This window comes from Crotalus tigris, unplaced genomic scaffold, assembly GCF_016545835.1.
Source record: "Crotalus tigris isolate CLP2741 ecotype Arizona unplaced genomic scaffold, ASM1654583v1 scf7180000018371.15429387391:27106975, whole genome shotgun sequence".
Classification (NCBI taxonomy): Eukaryota; Metazoa; Chordata; class Lepidosauria; order Squamata; family Viperidae; genus Crotalus; species Crotalus tigris.
The window spans coordinates 21,910,801-21,936,776 of NW_024096970.1; the positions used below are offsets into that span (position 1 = coordinate 21,910,801).

Here is a 25,976-nt window from a genome sequence, read left to right on the forward strand (position 1 = left end):
TCTGTCCATAGCCTCCTTCCATTTATCCTGTTCTACTTGAGGCAATCATAACATCTCTTGGTAATTACGGGGTTCATACCTTACACTATATGCTCTAACTCCACTTGCTGAGACCTGATCAGGAGATACACCTTTATTGCTACGTTCAGGCCTCCTTGGTATAATCTGTTCTTGTGTTTCTGTGACTTCTCTCTTTACCTCAGGTTTATCCTATCCATACTATTTCTGACCTGTATTCTGTTCTTCCTTCATTGGGCTTTGTGTAGTCTTTCCTTCCTGAGAACTAGTGCTACACGTTGGCCTGAACACCTTGGTGTTAGAATGCACCCTGTCCCAATTGTTTTGTTCTGCAAAACTGGTAGACCTTGAAATCACAACCTTCTTTGTTCCATCTGTGAATCTATACCCTTTGGAACATGGCTTATACCCAATAAGCCTTAGTTTCCTGGCCTTTTTCTGTCCTTTCCTTCAGGTGCTTTTGGGAATATGCAACCCAGGCATAACTGCCAACTGTCCTTAGGTGAGCCAATGAAGGTTTCCTTCCATATAACAGGAAATATGGAGTTTCATTTATAGCAACATACCCTGTTTACTAAATAGTTGGCTGTTTTCATGGCTTCTCCCCAGTACGTTTTACTCATTCCTGCATCTGCCAGCAAATGAGTCTTTCATAGTTTGCAGTATACCATTTCTCCTTTCAGCCACTCCATTTACTGCTGGCGAGTACGGGTTCGTAGGTCTATGCCATATGCCTAAATTCCTCGGCCACATTTGGAAATTATTAGACATGAACTCTGTTCCCCTGTCTGTTTGCAGCTGGCATACTTTATGGCCATACCTTCTCTCTACAAAGTTCACCTATTGCCTGAACTGTTATAGAACTTCTGTTTTGCTCTTTAATAAATAGCAAAACCCATATCTGGTGTAGTCATCTTCTAAGACTAGTACGTGCCCAGCTCCTCCTAGAGAGGATGCCATAAGAACAATTAAATCAGCATGCACTAACTGCAAAACTCAGTTTGTTTGCCTTGAGTTTGTCTTACTTACAGGATACATTCTGGACTTTGATTCCTTACAAATAGTACAATCTAAATATGTGTTTCATTGCTTAATGTGTAATCCTTCAGCTAGGTCTGGCATCCTTTGCAGCACTCTAAAACTTGCATGACCTAACCTCCTGTGTAATGTACGCAGTTATCATGCATGGGAGTGTTTGTAAGTGTTCGTGCGTGCACAACCATCCTGCTGCTTTCCTAGTACATACAAATTATCCTGTTTAACACCTTGTGCACAAATCCTCCCACCTTTCCTTATGGTGTATTGACCTTTTGCAAACATTACTTCATACCCCATGTTATCTAAGCTCGAAATACTGAGTAAATTAAGGTCTAACTCTGGTACATATAATACATTATCCATTTCTCTTATACCAGTTACATAAACTTTACTTTCCCCTTTAAGAGCAGATTTTTGTCCATTAGCCAAGCTAATAAATGTTTGCTTAGCTGGTCTTAGGTTTGAAAACATTTGTGGGTCATTTGGAATATGCTGATTCGTCCCTCTGTCCAACAATCAAGTGGGATTTTTTTCAGTTAATGTTGCTGACATGGAAAATGTTGGTTGTGTAGCTCTACAATCTTGTCTCGCTGCTCTTCTGTTTCTCCTCTCAGGGCAGCGTCTCTGGAGATGCTCTGTAGAACCACACTTGAAGCAGTGTTTCACTACACAAACATTCTCGGCTACTCTTTGGATGTTGCAGTTGTAGGCCTGTTCTGTGTGTTGTCATCACCTCTCTGCTGGTTTTCCTGCCATTTCTGTTCCTCCTCCAGCAACTGTCCAGTAAAATAACTCATGGTTAAGTTGTTCTCTTGCATGGACGCTAAACTGGTCACTAGGACATCCCATGAATTGTCCAACGAACTGAGCATCACATATATCTTATGTGCCTCAGTAAAAGTCATTCCTCTTTCCTCTAATTTTAGGAATGTCTTTCTCATGGACTGCAAATGCATAGACATGCTCTCTCCCAGTTTCAGTTGGGCCTTATATAGCTTTCTTGTCAGCATTACTTTGCTGCTCGCAGTCTCTCTCATGTACACTATGCATAAAGCTTCCCGTACTCTTTAGCAGACTGGAGATCCTTCATGTGTATCAGTTGGCTCTCCTCCAAACTCAGGATTATGCTGGCCAATGCTTTCTCATTCTTTCTTCAGTCCCCATCATCCAGGGCTGCAGGTGGATCAGCAACTATTATCCACAACTCCTCCCTTCGCAGGTACATCTCCATTTTCAGACTCCAGGAGAGGTAGTTTGTCTCATTCAGACGAGATATTACGAAACCTCCTCCCATTACGCTGATGGAGTCCATGTTGCCTGCTACCACCACAAACCACAAGCCTTAATTCCTCTGGCTCTGGGTCAAGCTCTCACTGGGTTTCTCCTCTCTCTGGGCCCATAACCTGTCAGAGCATGCACAATCTTATTGCGCAAGGTAACCCAGGAGTAAAAACAGTAAACAGTTTATATTAAATAGTGGTTTAATCTTACATTATCTACAACATCATACACCAGGAACAATATACATACACGTGCTAATACAACAGGATCCAACAAACCACAATTACAGCAGGAAATGGAAGAGAGAGAACACAGCAACAGAGCTCAGCTGGCTCTTAAAGGGACATAGACCCTGCTGAGTTATTCCCATCATTACATCATATATTACATCAGCTGGTTAGCTTCTAAATTATTATCTTGACAATAACCATTCATTTAGTGACCTTTCAACATTACAACAGCACTGAAAAAAGTGACTTATGATCATTTTTTACACTTACAACATGTATTTATGATGGTTGGAGTGTCCCGGAGTCATGTGATCACTTTTTGCAATCCTCTGACAAGCAAAGTCAATGAGGAAGCCAGATTCACTTAACAGCCAAGTTACTAACTTAGCAGCTGCAGTGATTCACTTAACTGTGGCAAGAAAGATTGTAAAAGGAACAAAACTCACTTAACAATTGTCTTGCTTAGCAATGGAAATCTTGGGCTCAATTGTGGTCGTAAGTTGAGCACTACCTATATCAGGACCCTACCAAATAATATGTTTGGAGAAGTGTTGAAGCATACTTTCAGTGATCTTGTTGTTATTAATGATTATGTGGGTGATGTAAATAATGTGGCGCTGTGCCAGTGACACATGAGGTAACAGCATTCCTTTCTGCTAACTTTCTGTGAAATTGAAAGTACAGATGGTCCTCAACTTAGGACCATTCATTTAATAACAGCTTGAAGCTACAAGGGTCTCGGAAAAAGTGACTTGTGATCCAGCCTCAACGTTAAGACCATCGCATGATCCCCACGGTCACTTGATAGCAATTTCAGTGCTTGGCAACCAGCTCACGTTTATAGTGCTTATGTGTCCTTTTATCATGTGACTGTGATTTGTGACCTTCCCAGGAGGCTTTCAACAAGCAAAGTTAATTGGGGAAGCTGGATTTGCTTAATCGGTAATTTGTTAACAACTGCAGTAAAAATAATTGTAAAATTGGAGACAGTCCAAAAAGAAAGCAAGAAAAATGAAATCTGCTGTATGAAAACAATAAAAACTGAGGATTCAAATCTTTGTTTTCCTGTAGGATTGCATTCCTGGCAGGGATGGTGAGGTAGGTAGGTAGGTAGGTAGATAGATTTATTCAATTACTGCAGCTGCCCATGTCAAATCTGTGACTCTAAGTGCAACATAGTCATTAAAAACAAATCATTAAAAGAGGTACAATACAGTCACTGGGGAAAGCACGGACATTCAAGAACAGTACATCCATTTTATGAGCTCCACACCACTTTCTGATCAGGCCAGATGACAAAGCTAGTCCTTCAAGTCCTTGTAGAAGGCCAGCAAAGTCAAGGCCAGCCAGACCCCAGGGGGGAATGATATTCCGTTGGGCAGGTGCAACAGCTGATACAGACCTTCTCCTGTGTACCACCAGATGACATTCTCTAGTGGATGGAACTCACAACAAGTCTCTTCTGTTGGATTTGATGGGAGTAGTAGATGTCACTGGAAAGAGGCGGTTCTTCAAATAACCCGGCCCCATGCCATGTAGAGCTTTATAAGTTATTACTGGCACCTTGAATTGGACCCATAAGCAAAGTTGGGTTTGGTAGTGAAGGTGTTGGCTGCGTTCTAGTCCTACCTTAGACATGAAAGCTGCTGGGTGACTTTGGTCCAGTCACTCTCTCAGCCCAACCCATTTCATGAAGTTGTTGTCGAAGGAAACAGAGGAGGAAAGGGTATTACAGAATATTACATACTTAATGCTTTGAGTTACTTAGAATAAAGGTGGGATAAAATCTAATAAATAAAATAGGTAGTCAGTGTAGCTTGTGGAGCAGAGGTATAATATGTGTAGTTCTAGGTGCACATATAAAGGCCCACCTAGTTGCATTTTGCACAAACAAGATTCACTATGACAGAGTTGATAGGAGTTATTTATTCGAAGATATACTTCTTTTCTGTAGAAAGTTAAGGATTATTGAAAGATGCAGGCCATGAGTATTACATATCTATTTCTAATCAAAGTAGTTCTAAAGATGAATGTTAAAATGATGCAGAAGCAACAGCTAAGAGGGAAAAAGAGCTGATTTCTTTCTTTTATACCTGGCCAGTACATCAAAGAACACTACGGTTCTATAAGAGTTTCATAAGAGGTCTGGCTTCTAAGTAAGGTTGTGTAAGATTAAATTGCAGGCCTTCTGTAGCAATCAGGGAATTAAGGTCAGCTAGTGCATTTTATATCAGAATTGGGATCTGTTTTATACATCTAAATTGTTGCCCTGGCCAGCATAGCATACTAGGTCAAAGAATTTGCAGATTTTTAGCTGTAGTATTTATGTGTGGTCTGTAACAAAACCTTTGCACTTTTTTTCTTTCTTCTGATTTCTTAATTGGACTATTTTTGTTTGAGCTTCCAGGCAATAACCTCCCCAAGCACACCATTTTATTCTCATTTTTCTTCTCCAGACATTCTACATTCCATTATTGCTGAGCATGCTGAGTTTTTAATTGGAGTTATTTACCCCACTTAGGAATTTGCTGCTTAATTTTTAATTTTTTAAAAAAATGCCTTAAATGCCTTCCTCTTCTTTCTTAGGTGATCCATGTTGTATATAGTGCTAGATAATCAGAGCCCAGAGTGGTAGTCATTCCTTCAACGGTTATGTGAAAGACATGTGAATCATGCTTCGTAAATGAAAATTCTTTTTTCAATAGTATAATAAAAAGATTTTCTGCACTGTCTCTCTGAAGTGTGTATGCCATTACACGTTTTTCTGTTTTGGTAGCCTAATATGACCTGTTATAAGGAGGAAATATTTGGACCAGTCCTAGTGGTTTTGGAAGCAAACAATCTGGATGATGCAATTGAAATAGTGAATAATAATCCTTATGGGAATGGAACAGCAATCTTCACCACTAATGGTGCCACTGCCCGGAAATACTCCCATTTAGTGGATGTTGGACAGGTAAATAAATAAAAGAGGATCTCTTATGTAGAACTTGTTAACACCAATAACTTGAAGAACTGTTGACAGTTTTGAATAAAACTAGATGGATCAATTTCCTAATGTTCTAATTTTTCAGATAACTTGTAAAATTTAAATGAAAAGTGACATATATAGGCCTCCCAGTTTTATATTAGTATATAATTATAGTGAGAAGATTCATTCGTTTGTTTGTTTCTTAGACTTGCTGCACTGCTTAAAAATGAGTTGCATCAATAATATTGCATTGCAGACTACACTACTGTTTTTCTCTCTTATTTGGCTACAGTATTTGCCATTTATTGATGGCGAACTGAGAGCCAAATTAAATGAAATGTGAAATAATTTTTTACATTAAACAAGAACATATTTTCATTTAGATTGGTGTGAATGTTCCTATTCCGGTGCCTTTGCCAATGTTCTCCTTTACTGGCTCCCGTGGATCTTTCAGGGGGGATACCAATTTCTATGGCAAACAGGTAAGTGTTGTTTTTTTTTTAAAAAAAATATATTTATGTTATTGTGTCTGTGAAATGGAATGTGGAAGGGCTGTGCTTAGTAGCATACTGTATTTCATAGCAAACTTGCAGTGGTTTGTCTCATGTTTTTTTTTCTTAAGTTGCAGTAATTTTTCATCATAGGCTGACATAAATTCTATACCTTAGTATCTGTTTCTTTCAGGGGGTGCAGTTCTATACACAGCTGAAGACAGTTATTTCCCAATGGAAGGAGGAAGATGCCACCGTTACCAAGCCTGCAGTAGTTATGCCAACCATGGGGAACTAAAGCCAACTGATATACTTGCTGGAGTTGTATTTTTCATCTGGGATGGTGCGGGGTATCCTTGAGTTGCCAGTCTTGCCCTGGAAATATAGATATGTCTTCATTTCAGGATCATCTTTTCTAATGAATTGAATAGAGCCTTTTAACACAAGATTTAAATTCTATCCATATATGGAATATCTTTTTTTTTTTGTAGAAGAAAACATTCTCTGTGATGAGTAATCAGGCCAAAGCAGTATCTGCTTCATTTGCTTTTGTCCTATTCATGAGATAATGTTGAAAATTCAAGTTCTTCCTAGAGAATTAGTTTTTGGGAAAGCAGTTGCTGCAACAGTTGATATCACTCTGTTTATGGGTGATATATTCTATTGCTTTTAAGATTTTTTTGCAAAAAAATCCTGCATATGCTGGAATGATTGTGTCTCATACTAGGATGGGCAAGTAAATTTTGGGAGAGGCAAATCCAGGAGAACTATCCTGCAAGCATTTCATAGAGCTGTTTTGAGAGTATGGCCTTGTGGAGAAGCAGTGAAGCCTTACCATCACTAGAATTTAGTCATACAAAATCATACAAAATTTAGTCATACAAAATCAACAAATTTTAATTTTATACATGAATGTGCCTACATACTATTTATGCACTGAGTATATTTGGAACTAGATGTGTTTGAGCTTTGTTTTAAATAGTGCTGAACAAATGGCCCAAGAAAGTAACGTATTTTTATAGAGGCAATATATTCTATCTATATTGCTTTAATCTGATTATGATATTTTTCATTAGCCAAATATATGTGGAGAAGGTAGATTCTAACACTAGTTACAAAGACATCTGTGATTTTATATACTTGAGTATACATATTATTGATCTTGAGATCTCTGAGTTGTTCAGTTGTTCATAAGTGTATCACTCATAGCTAATTCATACATACTATATTGCTATATAGTATGTATGGATTAGCTATGAGTAATACACTTATGTCAAATTTAGAGATAAAGGATGATACAGTGATGCTATTTTGGGACTACATATGATCTTCACATAGAGTTTTTAAAAAATTACAAAATATTTCCTTAAATTTGGAAAATGCGCTATTGCTTTCTATTGTCTAATCAAATTAGCTTTTGTACCTAACAGGTGCTTAAAAACTGATCATTATTACCTGAACAGGTTATTCATCCATATGCTTGAAAGTTGCATATTGGTGTTAATCATGAATAAATGCCACTAAATTCAAAAGCCTTTTGGTTTTCTTCAGACTAATAATCTAATAATAGAAATACTTCTAATACTAAATCAAAGTATAAACATTGGTTATTATTTGAACATGATACTAAATCATGTCTTAGTTCAAAGACAACAATGAGGTTTGTGAATGTTTTGAAATAATCGTTGGACACGCTGGTTGAAATATAGAAAGCAAGTAAAAAGCTTAGATGAAAATAAAAAACTGCCTTTAAGAAACATCAAAGTTGTCAGACTGTGCCACTGGTATTCTACCTCCTGATATTCCTATGTGAGAGATTCAGTATATAAATCTGAAAAAAAAAAATTGTTCATCTGTATGTCATACTAGACAACCCCTGACCCACTGGATAATCCTTGGAGATATTTTCTTACCAGAATCATTACTTTTTTTCCACAAAAAATGCTTTTAAAATAGTTGCAAACATATTTTAATCAGTTTTATTCAAGAATACACAACCTTTCAAATAACTTCTTAAACAAATGAATTGATGTGTAGACATTTACTTTTTGAAGAAAACCACGAATTATTTCTTTAAAGAAACAATTCTGTTATCTTTCAAGTTGACCTGATGTAAAGCAAATTGTGATGCACAAAATCAGTGCTTTCATTGCTGCAGCATGATTAGCCTTACACATCTGAGTAAATGTTGAGAAAAGAAGAATTATAATTTCAGCGGTCTGTGATTAGTATCCATGCTAATCTACTCGGGTGGTATAAGATGAATATCTGGGAGGGGTGATGATTTATGAGATGATTCAGATAGTGGTGCCTGCTGAGTGATGAAAGCATAGACAGGAACAGTATCACCTCTGTAAAAGATAAACCAGGGAAAAAAATCAGGAGTGATATATATTCAGTTGTCCTCTGTATCTTAGCCTAAGATTTCAAATGTCATCAGGAATACAGCTATATTTTTATTCTTGGAACAAAAAATTCTCAGGTTCTAACTCCATTTATGCAAGTTTCCCCTTAGGAGTTGCTCTTTAGGAAACTTGACTTTAGAGAATGAATCATAATTAACTGATAGCTAAACTTCAAAATAATTATTACTGCTACACAGACATTATTGCAAGTATAAACAATACCAGAAAATGAAAAACAAAAATGGGTAAATATATTTCAATTACTGTACCTATTCGACATATTTAGTGCTAATGCATTCTCTTAATAATAATAATTCAGAAAGCTATTATTCAGAAATTTTCCCTCTCCACTAAAATTTAGCATTTCCTTTCTCATCATTAGGGCTTGCCACAATAGTTCCTTTGTTCAACAAAAAACGCAACTAGATCCTAGAAGTATTGTGCCCATTCTTAAGGCCAAGGAAATGTCCAGACCTTATTTATTTTTCCTTTTTATTTCCAACCCTACTAAGTGTTGGAAAAAAATTATGTAAAGGATTTTTGGTCTCCATCCAAGGTTAGATCCCACAACAAAGTGAATCAAATTTAGTGTGGGGAAGTAAAAGACAGGATGAATTCAAAAGTGGGCCTCTTTAATAAATTATAATTTGATGCAATTTAATAAATTGTAATATAATATAATTTAATAAATTTGGATAATTTATCTCAACTTATTCCTAGAGGAAAAACAATTGGGCAGCAGCTAAAATATTGCCAACTCCCCACTGTCAGTTCCCCATATTTCTCCATTCAGAGTGTAATCCAGAGTGAAAATGTTATTAAGAAATGTTAAGAATTGCAGATAACTAGGCTTTGGGTGCTTTCTCTATTTTGATTACTGTAGCAACACAAATATATATTATCTTTAATAGATTATGTGTGTGCATCTATTCCTTTTCGGCATCCAATACAAAGAAGAACTAAAAGCAGGTTGTTTTAATACATGCATCAGAATAGCCCTGCACTGATCTTTTCTCACCATAGACCTATAAATAAACTGAATACTTCATACTTCTGCCAACATTTCTAGGGTCTATATTGTGTTTTATAGAAAGTATGTCTAGTTATCTTGAAAATTGTAATATAAATATAAATAAATATAAATAATTGTAATATAAATATAAATAATAATCACACACATGCAACAGCCAGATGTGCATAAACATCATTCTGACACAAATGTTATCTAAAGTAGTAATAAAATATTTATATTAGTTAGATAAAAGATTTTGTTGGGAGAAAAAATATCCACAATGCACTCTGCAGATAAACATCAAACCAGAGTCAGACAAAAAACAAAAAACTCATCCCTTGGAAGTAATATACAGTATATAAAGTATTAGAAAATTAATAATTAATACTAATTAATAAATAGATGTACTCTCTTACTCAGATGCCTTTGTTTCTGCAAAATTAAAATTGGTTGGTGTTACTGGAACCAAAACTTGACTGTATTTCCTATAAAACAAATTACAGAATAAGTGACAAGTTAATGTGGCATGAATTATTATTTTTTATTTGCAAATTATAATCCTTGTTGCAAGAATTGAATGAAGTAAAAAAAATGATGTATTTTTTCAGTTTCAGGATTTTGTTTGAAACTTTTATCACTGATTTGGTAAACAATAATCAAAGGTTTTATAATCTGCAAGGAAATGGAATCAATATGATAGAAGTGTCTCCTCCATTCACAAAATAGCAAAAATGTCTCTGATCTCTACTAGAAGAGCTATGTTCAAGATGGTAATGTGTCATGATCAACGTAAATAATACCTCAAGTTGTTATATAATTATTCAACAGGTAGATCTTCTGAATGACCCATTCCGAACTGTCCTTTATTACTTCATCCATTTTTTGAGACTCTGATATAAACAATTCTCTGTACACTTTCAGTTAACATGACATGCAAATGGCATGCAAATTTCATCAAGACAACAGTGATAAAAGCCACTTCCATTTAAAAGTTAAAGGCATGGATTAGGACCAAGGAAATCCATGTGCAAATGGAAGTTCAGTGGGTGGCTTTGCGCCAGTCACTTCTCTTAATCCAACTCATCTCACCAGTTTGATAGGGGGAAACACGAGAATGAGAGCGTGCTACACTGCCTTAATTATCTGAAGAAATGCCAGAATTATAAACCTTATAATAAATAAGTAAATAATCTGAATCTTGTGTTCAGAGTCATATTTTCCCACCAGATTGGCTCATGGAAACAAAGATAAAACTTAATTTCGGGCAGGAAATACAAAACTTGCATTTTGAAAGTATTTAGATGTTATTAGACAAAAAATATTTCAGTTTGTAATCTATAATTCTGCAAAAAGGCTCTGCCAGTTCTAACACTTTATAGGACCTTGGCCATAGCTTCAGTCCTGCACAAATCAGAATCCATCTCTGTTTAGAAATCCCCATGAAGAACAGTATCTCAGGAAAGCATTTTTAAAAAATTCCTAAAACTACTTATTTCAAGAATCTTGATGCCAATTTTTCAGATCTTTTTTACCTGCATACATGTTATGGGGAGCAATAACATACCAAAAATTGTATATGTAAAATATAATTGTAATATTTTGCATGGATTCTTTTATGATTCAGATTTTTTAATTTTGCCAATTTTCTTTTTATAATCTGAATTTTCTAAAATCAATATGTAATTTGTGTATCTAAAAATAGTCCAGGCAAAGGTGAGGCAATGCATGACATTTTTAACAATCTACATATCCTTAATGTGATGTACGGGATATAATTTTAATAAATTACTAAACATTAATTGTTCATAAATAAACAAGGCTCCTGGTGTTAATTCCATAGCAAATAAAGACCAGCCTGATACTCTTCATTAGTAATCCTTTCTCTTTTATTTTCTTCTTTCATTTTTGTTCATGTAACTACTACTAGTTTGGTTAAGATAAGATCAAAGAAACCATATACTGAATTAACTTGTTATACAGCTCCACGCACTCTTCTTTAGCAATTGTTTGTGACATAATGTTAAACCAACCATGAATTAATTCAAAATGTGAACCAATCACTCAATGACACTGATATTCTATACAGCTCACTATTGGTAATAAATGTTAATTATAATAGATTTTCTTTTACAACTGTCTATACTAATTCAGTACTCTATATATAGTTAGCTACGAATGAAAATTACATCTATCACTCATAGTCTCTCTCTGCTTTGAAACGTTGATTTCTAAATATAAACGCACATCTCATTAACAAGCAACCGTATATTTTTCTGATGTTCATTTTCTAGTTATTCACATAGCAGTGAATAAGAAATATACAGATGAAAATGTTTATAACAGTAGTCATATTTTAAACTGAATAGCCATCTTTTTTGTAGTAGTAATTTTCCCTATTTCAAATTTAGCATATATGTAATAAGCTAGGAAATAAGGAACTACAACCTGGATGGATCCTACAACTCTAAATAATTAAATAGTATTTTACCTGTGTCTTAAGCCATTCATTTTTGCAAACAGTAACCTCAATACTCTTTCCTTCTGCTCCCAGGTCAGTTCAGAAATGTCCACCTTCCCCTTCTGAATATTTGTCCTATACATATACACAAAAATATCATGAATCAAAGTTCATCAGTATAAACCTGCAATTATGAATGTTTATGGCATGATCCTATATAATACATTTATTTATTATCACCCTCCACCTTAAAAGTTACTCAACTTGGAGAGGGTGATAATACAGGCAGACTGTTAGGAAGAACTAAGATATTTGGATAAAAAGCTATCGGTTTCTGTTTCTATGTACTCTGCCTGCATTTCAAATTATATAGAGCAAATCAGTAAATAAAATTAATCTAGCTGGCTCCACTAAAGATTAATTACCAACCGGTAATCAACACCTGCATACATTTTATGTAGAGATTTCATTAATATTGCTAGTTTCATACATCATCTCTATATCCTAAAAGATGGAAGATGGTAGAAAGATTAAGTTACAATGAATTTTTTTTAGTAAATTATAGCTAACAACTACCACAATGTGTCATGTAATTTTTTCCTTCTCAGTTTTTCTACCTAAACTTCCTTATGTCTTTCAAAAAATGAGATAGTAGGGTAGTCAAGACCAAGTAGTCTTAAGGGACACATTTTCAAGTAGTACCTTCTGGAGACTTTTCTAGAGGTGTTTTTAAAGATGTTGATACATTAATGGCAGATCTAAAAGGTAGATCACCCCAGAATCTACTACTTCGATGAGATTACCTAAAGAAGTAGTACTTGCTACAGAGATATCTATACAAATAGTCTTCATTTAGTGACTACATATGGGACTGGCATCTTGATCATTAAGCAAAGCAGGTGCTAAGTAAAATTACAACTGTGCTTATAGTCTTCCTTCAGCTTTCCTTTGTTTTACAGACCTGCAAAGGACATAAATGTGAGAACTAGTCTCAAAGTTATTTTTTTTTCACTGTTGTAACTACAAATGGTTGCTGTCCGAAGCAATTGCTATATGAGGACTATCGTACTCTTTTTGACATTGTTAGTGATCTTAGGGTGGTTATTTGATCACAAAAATTTTCCACTTGGGATAACATATCTTTAATAAGAATTTAATTGGTGATGAACTTCGCATGCCTATCCCTTAATATTTAAAATCTTAAAACTTATGAAAAAGCCATTTAAGTGCATAATCATGCAGTCCTGGGCAGTAGTACTATCCAAAAACAGACTACCTAGAATGAATCTTGGTAATCCAGGAAAACTCAAAGATTTATTTTAAGGCACACTATTCCATTCTGTCAGGACGTGATTTTTGTAGGATATAAAAATAAGTATTTGCAAAAAAGCAAACACTTGACTAAACATATTTAAATTTAAATTTTACCTACTCAGATTTTCAAACACTTTCAATACATTTTTCTTAAGAGAAAATTGAAAAATGTGCTTTACACAACGATGCTGGGGTCAAAACAAAATTAGTATATTTCAACCTTTGAAATCTGATATTTCACTGGATCAGAACTGCCTGTAGCATATTAAAAATGATAAAGTTATAGTAAAATACATAATAGAAAAATGGCATTCATTTTGTCTCTTATATGAGTATCCAGAAGTCTGAAAGTATAATTGGAATATATTCAATTCCCAGAGATCAAAACCTCATATTACATTAAATAGCCACAAATCACTACAAATCATTCCACCACATGTACCATTTCTCTGCTTCCAAAAGGTCCATTTGCACGCTATTTGTGCTATGTGCATTGTCATTAAATGTTCTGATTTTGGGGTAGTCCTCTTTCCCTGCAAATGCTGCCATCATTTTCCTTTGATAGGCGGCTTGAGCCACTTGCTTGTAACACTTCCTGCTGCTTATGATCTCTTGTCTGACTTGCTCCAGAGCATCTAAGAAGAATTTCTCCACTTCTGTCCTTTCATTCAAGATGTTCCTGGCTAATTTCTTCACTCTACTCATTTCTTTTTCTTTCATTTCCAGCAGCTGCTCCAGCTTTCCGATTTCTGTCTGACCTGCTTGGTTCTGTACCAAAGCCTTCTCTTTTGTTTTTTTTATTTCTATTTTAAATTCTCCAGCCATATAATTAACTGCTTCTTCTAGTTTTTTAACCTTGTTTTGAAGCTCCTGGATTAGTGCTTTCTGCTGAGTAATTTGGAGAATCTTCTTCTTAATTAAAAGGTCTTTGGTTTCCTTAAAAAACAAGGAACAAGGGAGACAAAAACAATGGTAAACATTAAAAGATCGTTTTTAATAATCAAAATGGTAAATAAGAATTGGTCAAGAATGTATTACTGAATGTACTATTTGCCAGTCCTATTTCATGTGTTTGTAGAATGTGTCTTCTATCAATGCTGAATCTTTCTAGATAGGATGTAACATTATTAGATATTTATTCTTTGGAACAAAACTACTGTAGCTTCCCTGCTAACCAAATGGTAATTAAAAGAGTGATTGTTCAACTGAAATAAATGTTAAAGTCAAATATCAAAGGCAGTGTAACTGCACTTTGTCTTATTTTTCTGAACCCTATGTGGAGCTAAAACAATGATTGGCTCAAATTCACTTCCATGGCTGAAGATGGATTTGAAGCTGGGTCACCCCTGTGCCAGCCACAGCCTACAGAATACTAGTTTCAGAGAACAGTCATAGGAAGCATTATGTGACCATCTCCTATTTGTGAGCACCACAGAGTTATGTAGTTGTTACTGTAACAAACAAAGTGCAAAATTAAGATTGCTTTGAACTGTAGCCTGAGCTAGCAGAGCCATTTCTTTTAATTCTGTTACCTATAACAACAACTCTATTTAAACTTATTTTGAAGCTACCTTGATTAAATAAATATTGTAAGTAATGCCATATTCATTTCCAAATCTCAACAGAATCACACACACAAATGGTTTTCAATAAGAGGCTAAGAGAGGCTCTCTCAAAAATTGCCAAACCATTTACATAAAATTTTCAGCTTCCCAAGATATGCCAAATGATAAATTCCTCAGTGTCTCTGTTTAGAAAAACTGTATTGCTAAAAACTTTCTGAAATATGATTTAGATCTTATTTATCAAAGAACAAAAGAGGAAGAATAAAAACCTTTTCCTGCAAGAGAGAGGCATTGCTTTTCTCCAATTTTTCCTTGACTCTTTCTAACTCTTCTGTCTCTTTCATGTGATAACCAACAGCCTCTTGAAGACGAACATTCTCTGTAAAAACTGCTCGTCCAGCATTATCCAACTGTCTGAATAAGAGCAAAATAATCCAGTATTAAATTTTCTGACCTAATTCTTAATAAAATGTAAAAGCAAAGTCTGCCTGCACAATGGAACTTCATTTATTTATCTCCCTGCTCTGGAAGATCCCCAACAATGGGATTAGTTTTTGAGGCCAAGCCCAAAAGAGGTGTCTTTCACATATTTCATTACAGAAGAAATTCTATCAGCACAAGGATTTTAGCTCCTTTATTTAACATTTCACAATACAAAAAAATAAATTCAGAATGAATTGATACAGACCTATTTAAGAACATATTAGGATATTCAGCTTGGCATCCTATTTTTTTTCCCAGGAATGAGGCATATGTTGATTTCCTAGAACCATTCATATTTCATCACCATCATCATCATCATTCATATTTACCCAAATAAGAATACAGAGATCAATTCTTACGCAATAGCTTCATGATGGGCTCTTTCAGCCAGCATTATAATCTTCTTCTCTGCTTCTCTTTCCAGACGTTGCTGAAAGAAAAAGTGACAAGAGGGAGAACTATATATTACTGCAGCGATTAGATACATTGAAACACTATGTCTACTATTCCCAAAGTAATCTACCTTTTCTTCAATGAACTTTTTCTCCAACATACTAATAGTTTCCTGATGTTCTTTTTTTGTGATATCCAAGGTATCTTTCAGCTAGAATTTAAAGAAACATTTCATTATAATTTAGTCATCTAGAGGACAATTCAACTAACGCTTTCTAGAGAAAAACTGCACAGGTCTGCATTATTTATTTATTTGTATCACACCTTTATTATATTTACAAATAATTCAAGGTGACACAACTTCCTCCTCCTATTTTCCCAACAACAACGATCTGTAAGGTGAGTTGGACCAAGAACGATTAGCCCAAAGTCACCCAGCTGGCTTTCTCTTGTTTTCTAGCTTGGTGCTTAACAACTAGACCAAACAGGCTTTCCAGGACTGGATTATTCTAGGATATCTCACATTTAGATTTCTCCAATTGTTTTTCAGATTTATAGTTTTTACCTATCATCTCTTACTTAATTAAAAAAAAAGATCAGCAATTCTATAGATACATATATTATGCGCACTATTTAGAGATATAACTTGTATCTCACTTTAACATAGCTTTTTCTCTTCTAGAGGTATTGTCCAAATGATTATTCTTCAGGATATCTGTTGAAATTCCTGTTCTATCAATCTGCCACATTTGACAGTTGAATTTCTGCAAAGTAATATTTTATAGTCCTATTATAATTTACAGACTGTTGTGATGCATATTTCACAACTCTAGATTACTACTGGAAGCTACATCTTCCTATCATAGAACTATCAATAAGGGGAGACAATAATAGAAGAGGAGAGGCCCTTCTAAAAATATAAGAATTGTGAGGAATAAACTTACATCTTCTAATTCTTTCTCCAAAAGTGCTTTCTTTTTGCGAAATTCTTTGATCATCTTAAGTTCAATCTGAATTAGACCAATTTCCTTAGCCTTTCGATGAAATTTCGCCTCCATCTCTTCTAACTGTTTAGCAAATTGTTCTGCCTACAAATTTAAAATCTTTTAGCTCAAATAAAATATCTAGACATAGATCTAAAATTAGATAAACAATACTGAAAAACAAACATGACATTTTATTGCAATATTTAAAAGCAATTAAAAATAATCCATCACCAGATAAAGATTACCACTAAAAAAATAAAATATTAATAAAATAAAACTGCAAAATAGGCACAAATAATAGCTTTATCAGTTTCAAGACAGTTCTACCTTGGATTATATGAACCAACTGCTGAGAATTGAGGATTTCTTAGAGCTTGATGCAAGATATGTTTACTTGGAAGTAACTCACTTAGGTGCCAAGAATTTAGTCCATCAAAAAAGTACAGCTTTGGCTTTATTGCCCGAAGGAGAATATCAGCATACTTGCACCCTACTTTTCCATTTTTTCTAACAAAACAAGTTTCAAAAAATGATTAAGGAATTAGTAACAAAGTGAGTTTTAAAAAATAATTATTTTTGTATTTTTAGTGCAAAATAATCTTATGTAATAAACTTTACATTTATCTGTCATGCCTGACTCTTAAAATATGCTAAGCCTGAGCTGCAGTGTCCTTTGTTACCAAAAGTGTCAGAAGAAATGTCCATTCACCGCTTGTTCACTTTCCTCTTTTGCTCTGAGCTTCAATTCATTCACTTGCTGTTTCAGCTTCTCAATCTAAATATGAAAAACAAAGTTGATAAAGAAATCAATACTTCTCCCTGATAACAGCCAGAAGCCAATAACTGTTGAATAAAGGGATGCAAAAATTAAAATCCCCAGAAAGCCTTTCTTTTTTTTTTTTTTTTTTTTTTTTTTTTTATTAAAAGTTTTATAAATTTTAAAAAAAAAAACAAGAACAATACAGAACAAAAAACAACATATACAAAAGAAAAAAAAATTAAACAATACATATAAAAAAAACCCCCCACCCCACACCCCTCCCAAAAACCCTCCCTTCCCCCCCCCTGAGCTTCCCAGAGCAGAATATAGGCTTAAGAAATAATAATAAAAAAAAATAAAAATAAAAATAAAAATTAAATTAAAAACTTTATATTTATATATATAAAAAAGATATCTATAATATATATAAAAATAAAACTTATGAAAAAGCTATATAATATTTTTGTATACCCAATCTAAATTGTATAAATTTTATCCATTTGTCCCAGATAGCAAAAAACTTCTCTTGCGTTTGTTGCTTTAAGAAAGCCGAAATCTTTGCCATTTCTGCCAGATAAGCTACTTTAAAAAACCATTCCTGCAATGTAGGCAAAGATTCCTTCTTCCAATATTGTCCAATAACAGCCTCGCGGCTGTGATCAAGTTTAACATCAATACAACCTCCTTTGTATCACAATCTGTAACAATACCTAACAAAAATAATTGCGGAGTAAATTTTACCCTCCTTCTAAAAATTCTCTGGATATTCCACCATATTTTGATCCAAAATGCTTTTATCTCTCTACATGACCACCAAATATGATAATAGGAAGCCTCCTTATAACCACATCTCCAACATTTAGGTTGCACGTCAGGGTACATGTAAGACATTTTTTGTGGATCAAGGTGCCATCTATAAAACATTTTATAAAAATTCTCCCTTAGATTCTGTGCTTGAGTAAATTTGACATTTCTCACCCAAATAGTTTCCCAGGTGTCCAATGAAACTGGCTCACCAAAGTTCTGCGCCCATCTAATCATACAATCTTTAATTAGTTCCGTTTCTGAGTCCAATTCAACTAAAACCCCATAAATTCTCTTAATGTGGGTTTGTCTTTGATCCTTCAGTTGCTTAATAAGATTTTCATCTTCTCTAAGAAAACCCACCTTACAATCCATCTTCCATCTATCTAGTAGTTGCCTATATTGGAACCAAGAATAAGTAAAATTTTCTTGTGCTAATTCTTCCCGTGATTTTAATTGCCAGTTTTGTCCATCCCATTTAAGTAACTGTCTATAAGACACCATATCCATTTTAACCCCTCTTTTTATTCCTTCTATCGCATGCCAAGGTATAGCCCATAATGGTACTTTAAAATCACTTTTATAATATTTTCTCCAAATCCTAAGTAAAGAAATTCTTAAAATATGAGATTTAAAAGCCCAATCTATTTTTTTATTAAATATTAAATAGGCATGCCACCCATAAAGTAAATCCCATCCCTCTAGATAAAGTATCTCAGAATTTGTCAAATTTACCCAGTCACTAATTAATGTTAAAACCACCGCATCATAATATAATTTCAAATTTGGTACCTTGAGTCCGCCCCTCTCACGGAAGTCTTGCATAATTTTGAACTTAACCCTTGGTTTTTTCCCTGCCCAAATAAATTTATTGAGACCCTTCTGCCACTCATTTAAATTAATCTCATTTTTCAAAATTGGTAACATTTGAAACAAAAAAAGAAACTTGGGTAGAATATTCATTTTTATCACTGCAATTCTTCCCATGAGGGATAATTGCAGCTTTTCCCAATTCTTCAAGTCTTTCTGTACCCCGACCCACAACCTTTCATAATTATTTTTAAATAGTTTTGCATTAGAAACAGACAGCATCACCCCCAAATATTTTACCTTATTAACAATCTCAAAACCCGTCGAGTTAACCAAAATCTGCTTCTCCTGACTCGACAAATTTTTAGGTAAAATTTTAGTCTTATTTACATTAATCTTAAAACCCGAGACCAAACCATAATGGTGAATCAACTGTAATAAGTTTACTACAGAATAATCAGGTTGCGACAAAGTAACAACCAAGTCATCCGCAAAAGCTCTCAACTTATATTCTTTTTTATTAACATATATTCCTTTAATTTCCTGAGACTCTCGAATTTTAATCAATAATATTTCCAATGTTAAAACAAACAACAATGGCGATAAAGGACACCCCTGTCTAGTACCTTTCTCTATTGTGAAAACCTCCGACAAACCTCCATTAACAATAAGTTGTGCTGTTTGTTTTTGATATATTACCTTAAGGGCTTGTAATATGTTTTCACCAAAATTCATTTCTTCCATTACTCTTAGCATAAAATGCCAATTCAGTTGATCAAATGCTTTTTCAGCATCTAAAAATATGAGCCCTGCAGGAACTTGGTTGTTCTTATCTAAGTATTCTAATAAGTTAATAATTTGTCTAACATTGTTTTTCATATACCTTCCTGTTATAAACCCTGATTGATCTTTATGCACAAGATGATGCACCACCCTCATAAGCCTATTTACCAAAATTTTTACAAATATCTTATAATCCACGTTTAAAAGAGATATAGGCCTATAGTTTTTTGGTAAAGTAAGATCTTGATCCTCCTTTGGAATCAATGATATAAAAGCACTACGCCATGAAGGAGGAATCTCTAAACCCTGTAAGATACCATTAAAAAGATCATTTAATGGTTGAATCATCTCCTCCATTAAAGCTTTATAATAAACAGCTGTTAACCCATCCGTACCCGGTGCTTTCCCTAATTTCAATTGTTGAATTGCTGAGGCGATTTCCTCCTTAGTAATTAAACCATTAATTTCATATTTCTGATCCTCAGTCAGTTTAGGAAAACTTGCCTCAGCTAAATATTTATTTATATCTAACAGTTGTACATTAGTAGATTTGTATAGGTTTTGATAATAATCCAAAAAAGATTTTTTAATTAATTCCTTCTGAGAAACTAGTTTACCCTTATAATTTATTTTCTCTATTATTCTCAGTCTCTGTTTCTTTCTTAATTGATAAGCCAACCATCTCCCCGGCTTATTAGCATTACAAAATGTATTTTGTTTCATAAATAATAAATTGGTTGCAGCTTGATCTGCTATCAACATATTAAATTGTGACCTTAATAACTTTACAGATTCTTTAGTACTTTCATCAGAAGGATTTAGAATCAAAGCCCTTTCTTTTAGTTTAATTTCATCTTCAAGTTCTCTACGTTTCTGAGTCTGATTTCGCTTATAAAAATTATTCATTTTTATCAAAACACCGCGCATAAATGCTTTACCTGCATCCCATACCATTGACATTGAAGTCCCCTTATACATATTCAAAGCAAAATAGTCCTTTAAACACTCCTTTAGTTTTTGAACATTCTTCTCTTGTCTAAACAAATTTTCATTAACTCTCCAGGATCTTCTTTCCTCTTTCTCTTGAATCAACTCCATCCAAACTGGACTATGATCCGTCAGTGATCTAGGAAAAATCTTTACATTCTTTACTTTATTATACAAATCCGTGGTAATCAAGAAAAAGTCAATTCTTGAAAAAGATTGGTGTCTGTCAGAAAAAAAAGTAAAGTCTCTCTCCTCTTGATTACGTTCCCGCCAATAGTCCCTTAATTCCCAGTCTTCTTTCATATCAAAAAAGGCTTTAGGTAGCCTTGCTTGTTTAAGAAAAGGAGAGGAACCTTTCTTATCCCTTTGTGTATCTAAGACACCATTCCAATCACCCATTAATACCACCGATCTATAATCAAGCAAAGTTATTTTTTGGTGTAACTGTTTATAAAATTGTTCCTGTTGTTGATTTGGAGCATAAAGTCCAACTATAAGTACTTTCTTACCATAAATACCAAGTTCAATCATCACATATCTCCCCTGGGGATCTGATTCTACCAGACAAGCTGGCAGGTTTTGTTTGACATATATAACAACTCCCCCTTTCTTCCCAGGTGCAGGAGATATAAAATGAGATCCCAAACGAGCATTAACTAAATATTTCTGATCTTTAAGTAGAATATGAGTTTCCTGTAAACAAATAACATCATTGGTATGTTGTTTCAAATAATAAAAGATTTTTTTCCGTTTCTGAGGAGAATTCAATCCATTAACATTCCAGGTCAAAAACTTTGCCATCTCCCTTGGCACGCAGCCTGGAGAAGACACCATCAAACTCTGACAGAGCTGCGTGTGTTGCATAACTCTTGGGTCTTGCTCCTCCCACCGGCGGTGATGCACTTCCAGGAGAATTCTCTTTGGGCTCTTTTTTACGTTGCTCTTTCTCTTTACGCTTATAAGCTGCACGAGTCATCCTCTGCTCTTTAGCCTCCGTTTGGCGTTGCTTTGCCACTTCTATCATCCCTGCGGAAACCAAATCTAGTGCCTCAGATTGCTGCTCAGGTTCCTTAGCACTCAAAGATTTCCGACCAGATGAAGTTGAGCCTGCACTCAGGACCGAAGTATAGAAATCTCTAGCTTTGTCAACTGTGTTCAATCTGTAACGTGTCCCAGCATGGCTCAAAACGATACCCATCGGAATTTCCCATCTGAATGGCATCGATCTAGCTTTAAGCTCATTGGTTAAAAAAGCAAAGTCTTTCCTACTTCTTAAAATTTTAGATGGGATTTCCTTTAGAATGATGACATCTTGGGCGGCAATCTGAAATCTTTTGTTGTAAAAAGCTTGTATAATCTCATTCCGCAGGGACTTCTTTGTAAAGTAAATCACCACATCTCTGGGCAAATTCTTCTGCTTAGCAATCCAGGAGTTGAGTCTATAATTTTTTTCTACTTCTCTCTGTAATTCTCCTTTATCCATATCCAAAGCCAGCGCCAGATCACTAAGAACCACCTCCATCAAATCTTGATTCATATCTTCCTTGAGGCCTCTAATCCTCAGAGCATACTCCATTTGTCTGTATTGAAACATCAAAATATCTTCTTGTGAGGAGTCCACCTTCCTTTCCACGTCTTGAATTTTGTCATCTAAAGAGTCAACTTTGTCTTCCACTTCCTCAAGCCTTGCATCGAGCTTAACCACCACAGTAGCCAAACCTGAAACAGCTGCCAGTATATCTTGTCGTAATTCATTATTATTTTCTTGCAATTTAGACTTTATCCCCGTTGTCTCTTCTTTGAGATCAGATTTAATTTCTGATTTAATCTGTGAAACAAATTGAGTCATTTCCTCTCTCATTTGAACTACAATCTCTCCCATTATGCCTCTAACCTCTTGCACTGAAAGTCCAGGTAGAGGAGGGGAGGGTGGTGGCTGAGCCGGTGGTGCATGTTTAGATTGTTGTTGTAGCTGTGCAGTGGAAGTTATAGGAGAAGAAATAACCTTGGGTACTGAGGAAGGCTGCTGCCTCTTTGAAGCCATTTTAAAAAGCACAATTATCACTTCCCTTTCCCCTCCAGCCAAAAAGGGAGGAGGAAAAAAAGAAAAAAAGAATTTTTAAAAAGAGACAAACTATAATCATTAAAAGTCCAGAATAAATCCCAAGAATAAGTAATAAAAGAGCAAACAATTCAAAAAAAAAATTCTAAGCCAAAAGCAAAAGCAAAAGCAAAAAACAATCCTTAAAAAGGGAAAGTAAAACAAAAGAGAAAGGAAAAAAAAACTCCGACACTTTCAAAACGCCATCTTAAGTCCTTTCACTAATATAACAAAGAAAAGGAGGAAAAATAGTAAAAATCAAAAGATAAAAAAATAAACACCTAAAATATAAGAAAAAGTCCTTTAAACTGCTCCGTCCGTTTAAAAATTACTCACCAAAATGCTGTAAACACGGAGATAGAAGCGGCGGTTTCTTTTGCTTCCAAGGAAGCAAAAACAGCTGGGAGGCGGAGATCAGCAAGAGCTCCGAGGGAACACTCCTTTCACCCCCTCTAGAAATAAATCCAGAGGGGGTTCAGGGGTTCTACCTCTACTCTTGCGTTCTCTATCCCTTCCCTTTGCCCGGGAAGGGATTTCCGAGCCGCGGGCCAGCTGATGCGCGCTGCGCTCCGCGGCTCTGACACTTCCCCAGCTGGACGGCTAAAAGCTAGCCGCCATCGCCGTCGCCTCCCACCGGAAGCTCGCCAGAAAGCCTTTCTTCTGGCTTAAGTCTATAGCTCCATATTTTAGCACCTAGAGATAGTTTTTTTGATGTTATAAATACTGAGAAAAATGTTCTTAACAAATGAAAGGCATACCAAGCCATTAAATGCCATTGTCTCACTTTTCCAAAAGTTTGCCTGTAGCATAATTTCCAAAAATAGGAGAATAGAAAACCCAACAATTAGCATGGAGACCTTTCTATGATGTCTTTACATTAAAATCACAGACGAGCTTTAAGCAAAAATCTAATTGTTTCCTACCATCTCTTACACCAGGAAAAGCACCCAGAAAAGGAGGAGGCGAGGAGCCAATTTCAACTTTTTCAAGGTTTCAAATCAGATTTTCTAACTACAGATGTGGAATATACTATCAAATTCCTCTGTTCAAATGTGACAGTCAAAAGAAAGGTACATACAGGGAGTATGGAGTGGCATTCTTAATTATTCTCCTTTATCAAGATTTTGCTAACCTCATGAACAGAACAGTATACTTTATTTGGCCAAGCCGAGGTGGCGCAGCAGTTAGAGTGCAGTACTGCAGGTCACTTTAGCTGACTGTGTTCAGCAGGTCAGCGGTTCAAATCTCACCGGCTCAAGGTTGACTCAGCCTTCCATCCTTCTGAGGTAGGTAAAATGAGGACCCAGATTGTTGGGGGCAATGTAAATATATATATACATTGCTTACTGGTGTACACCGCTTAGAGAGTGCTTGCACTTAAAGCGGTACATAAGTCTCATAAATAAATAAATAAATAAATAAATAAATAAGTGTGATTAGACACGCAAGGAATTTGTCTATGGCACAGAAGCTCTCAGTGTACATGCAAAGCAACAGAATAATGATAATCATATCAATAGGAGGATGGAGCAAGAAATATAATAAAGGTAATAATAGCGCCACAGCCATACTAATTGGGTATGTCTAACAAAGACATAAGACAGTGCTGTGAGAATTAAGTGTTCAGCAGAGTGATGGACTAAGGAAAAAACTATCCCTGTGTCTAGTTGTTTTGGCCTGCAATGACCTGTAGCACCAGACAGAAGAAAGGAGTTGAAACAGTTTATGTCCAGGATGTGAGGGATTGCAGGTATCTTCCTTCTGACCTGTGCAATACACAGGTCTTTTATAGAAGGCAGGCTGATTGCAATTACAGGTAGTCCTTCACTTACAACAGTTCATTTAGTGACCATTCGAAGTTACAACAGCATTGAAAAAAGTGACTTTTGACTATTTTTTACACTAACAACAGTTGCAACATCCCCATGGTCACATGATCAAAATTCAGACGCTTGGCAACTGACTCACATTTATGAGGGTTTCAGTGTCCCAGAATTATGTGATCCCCTTTTGCGATCTTCTGACAAGCAAAGTCAATGGGGAGAGCACATTCATTCAACAAGTGAATTTAATAACTGCAGTGATTCACTTAACAAATGTGGTGAGAAAACTCATAACATGGGGCAAAGCTCACTTAACAAATTTCTCACTCAGCAACATAAATTTTGATCGTATATTGAGGACTACCTGTATTCTTTTTGCAGTCTTAACTATCTATTGGAGTCTGTATTTGTCCTGTTTGGTTGCTCTATCAAACCGGGCAGTTAATAGTGGTTAATGCTATATATTTTTTCCCAGGGCATTTCTTCATTCTGAAATGTATTTATTTGTTAAATTTATGTTCCACCCATCTCATTATCCATAGTGACTCTGGTGCAATTGGTGCACACCTCACAATTAGCGCATTGCGTTGAGATGATATTTATACATTTAATATTTAAAGCATTAGCTGTAATGTAAATGCAGTAATAATTGAAGGCAAATCCGCAATTTAAAGAAATCAGTAACTGACATTTGCCCACGAAACCATAGCCTGACAGATTAAAGAGGGGCCACGCTACACCTACCAGGTCTTCCTTCTCCGCGTCTTGCTTCTTGAGGCAGGAGACCACGTCGACCATGTCTTTCTCCAGCCGCCGCCGCTGCCGTTCCAGCTCTTCGTTGTTCCGGGCGAGGCGGCGAGCAGCCTCGCGGTGCTCTTTGCGGGAGATCTCCGTTACCTCCAACCTGGCCTCCCATAGCGCCGCTGCGGCTTTAGCCCTTTCGGCCTCCGACTCCTCCTTTAAGGACTTCGGCTCTACCCTGCTCTTGCCGGCGCCCTCGCCGACTTTCTTCCCCCTGAGAAGAGCAACGCGACGCAAATGACGAGTGAAGGGTTGGCTTAACAGACTAGCCCCGGCCAAGCAGCCCACCACCTTCGTTAGACTTCCCGAGATACCTACTTCTCTCCTTTCGCGCTTTTACTTTGCGCGTTTTTCCCTTTCATGTTCCCAGGCTCCGGCTTTTCCAGGGATTTTCTTCCTGCCTAAAGCGACTCCGTTACTATGGAAACTGCGCGTCGCGGAAAAGTGAGGAAGAAAAGGTGC

General features: G+C 35.6%; 2 protein-coding genes across 2 annotated transcripts in view; one reads left to right on the plus strand and one right to left on the minus strand.

The window, feature by feature from the left end:
- Nucleotides 1–7,561, plus strand: part of ALDH6A1 (aldehyde dehydrogenase 6 family member A1) — a 20,486-nt gene extending 12,925 nt beyond the window's left edge. The window contains exons 10-12 of the mRNA XM_039351757.1: nt 5,344–5,523; nt 5,922–6,020; nt 6,223–7,561. Coding sequence (XP_039207691.1) covers nt 5,344–5,523; nt 5,922–6,020; nt 6,223–6,327 — 384 coding nt within the window. The 3' untranslated portion in view covers nt 6,328–7,561. The remainder of the gene's footprint in view (nt 1–5,343; nt 5,524–5,921; nt 6,021–6,222) is intronic.
- BBOF1 (basal body orientation factor 1) lies at nt 6,506–25,971 on the minus strand. The gene is made up of 11 exons (XM_039351758.1): nt 25,833–25,971; nt 25,458–25,728; nt 17,355–17,420; nt 16,604–16,747; nt 15,790–15,870; nt 15,626–15,696; nt 15,053–15,197; nt 13,661–14,154; nt 11,935–12,039; nt 9,863–9,931; nt 6,506–8,380 (listed from the first exon to the last, which is right to left on the minus strand). The coding sequence occupies exons 1-11, from the start codon at nt 25,874–25,876 to the stop codon at nt 8,272–8,274; spliced, it is 1,599 nt and encodes a 532-aa protein (XP_039207692.1). The 5' UTR covers nt 25,877–25,971; the 3' UTR covers nt 6,506–8,271.
- Between the last annotated feature and the right edge of the window lie 5 nt (nt 25,972–25,976).

Coding starts and splice junctions, on each gene's coding strand:
- BBOF1 (XM_039351758.1), bottom strand. CDS start 25,876: ATGAAAGGGAAAAACGCGCAAAGTAAAAGCGCGAAAGGAGAGAA. Junction 25,729..25,832: donor AAAAGCGCGAAAGGAGAGAA/GTAGGTATCTCG, acceptor TGCTCTTCTCAG/GGGGAAGAAAGTCGGCGAGG. Junction 15,697..15,789: donor AAAAGTTCATTGAAGAAAAG/GTAGATTACTTT, acceptor TTTTTCTTTCAG/CAACGTCTGGAAAGAGAAGC.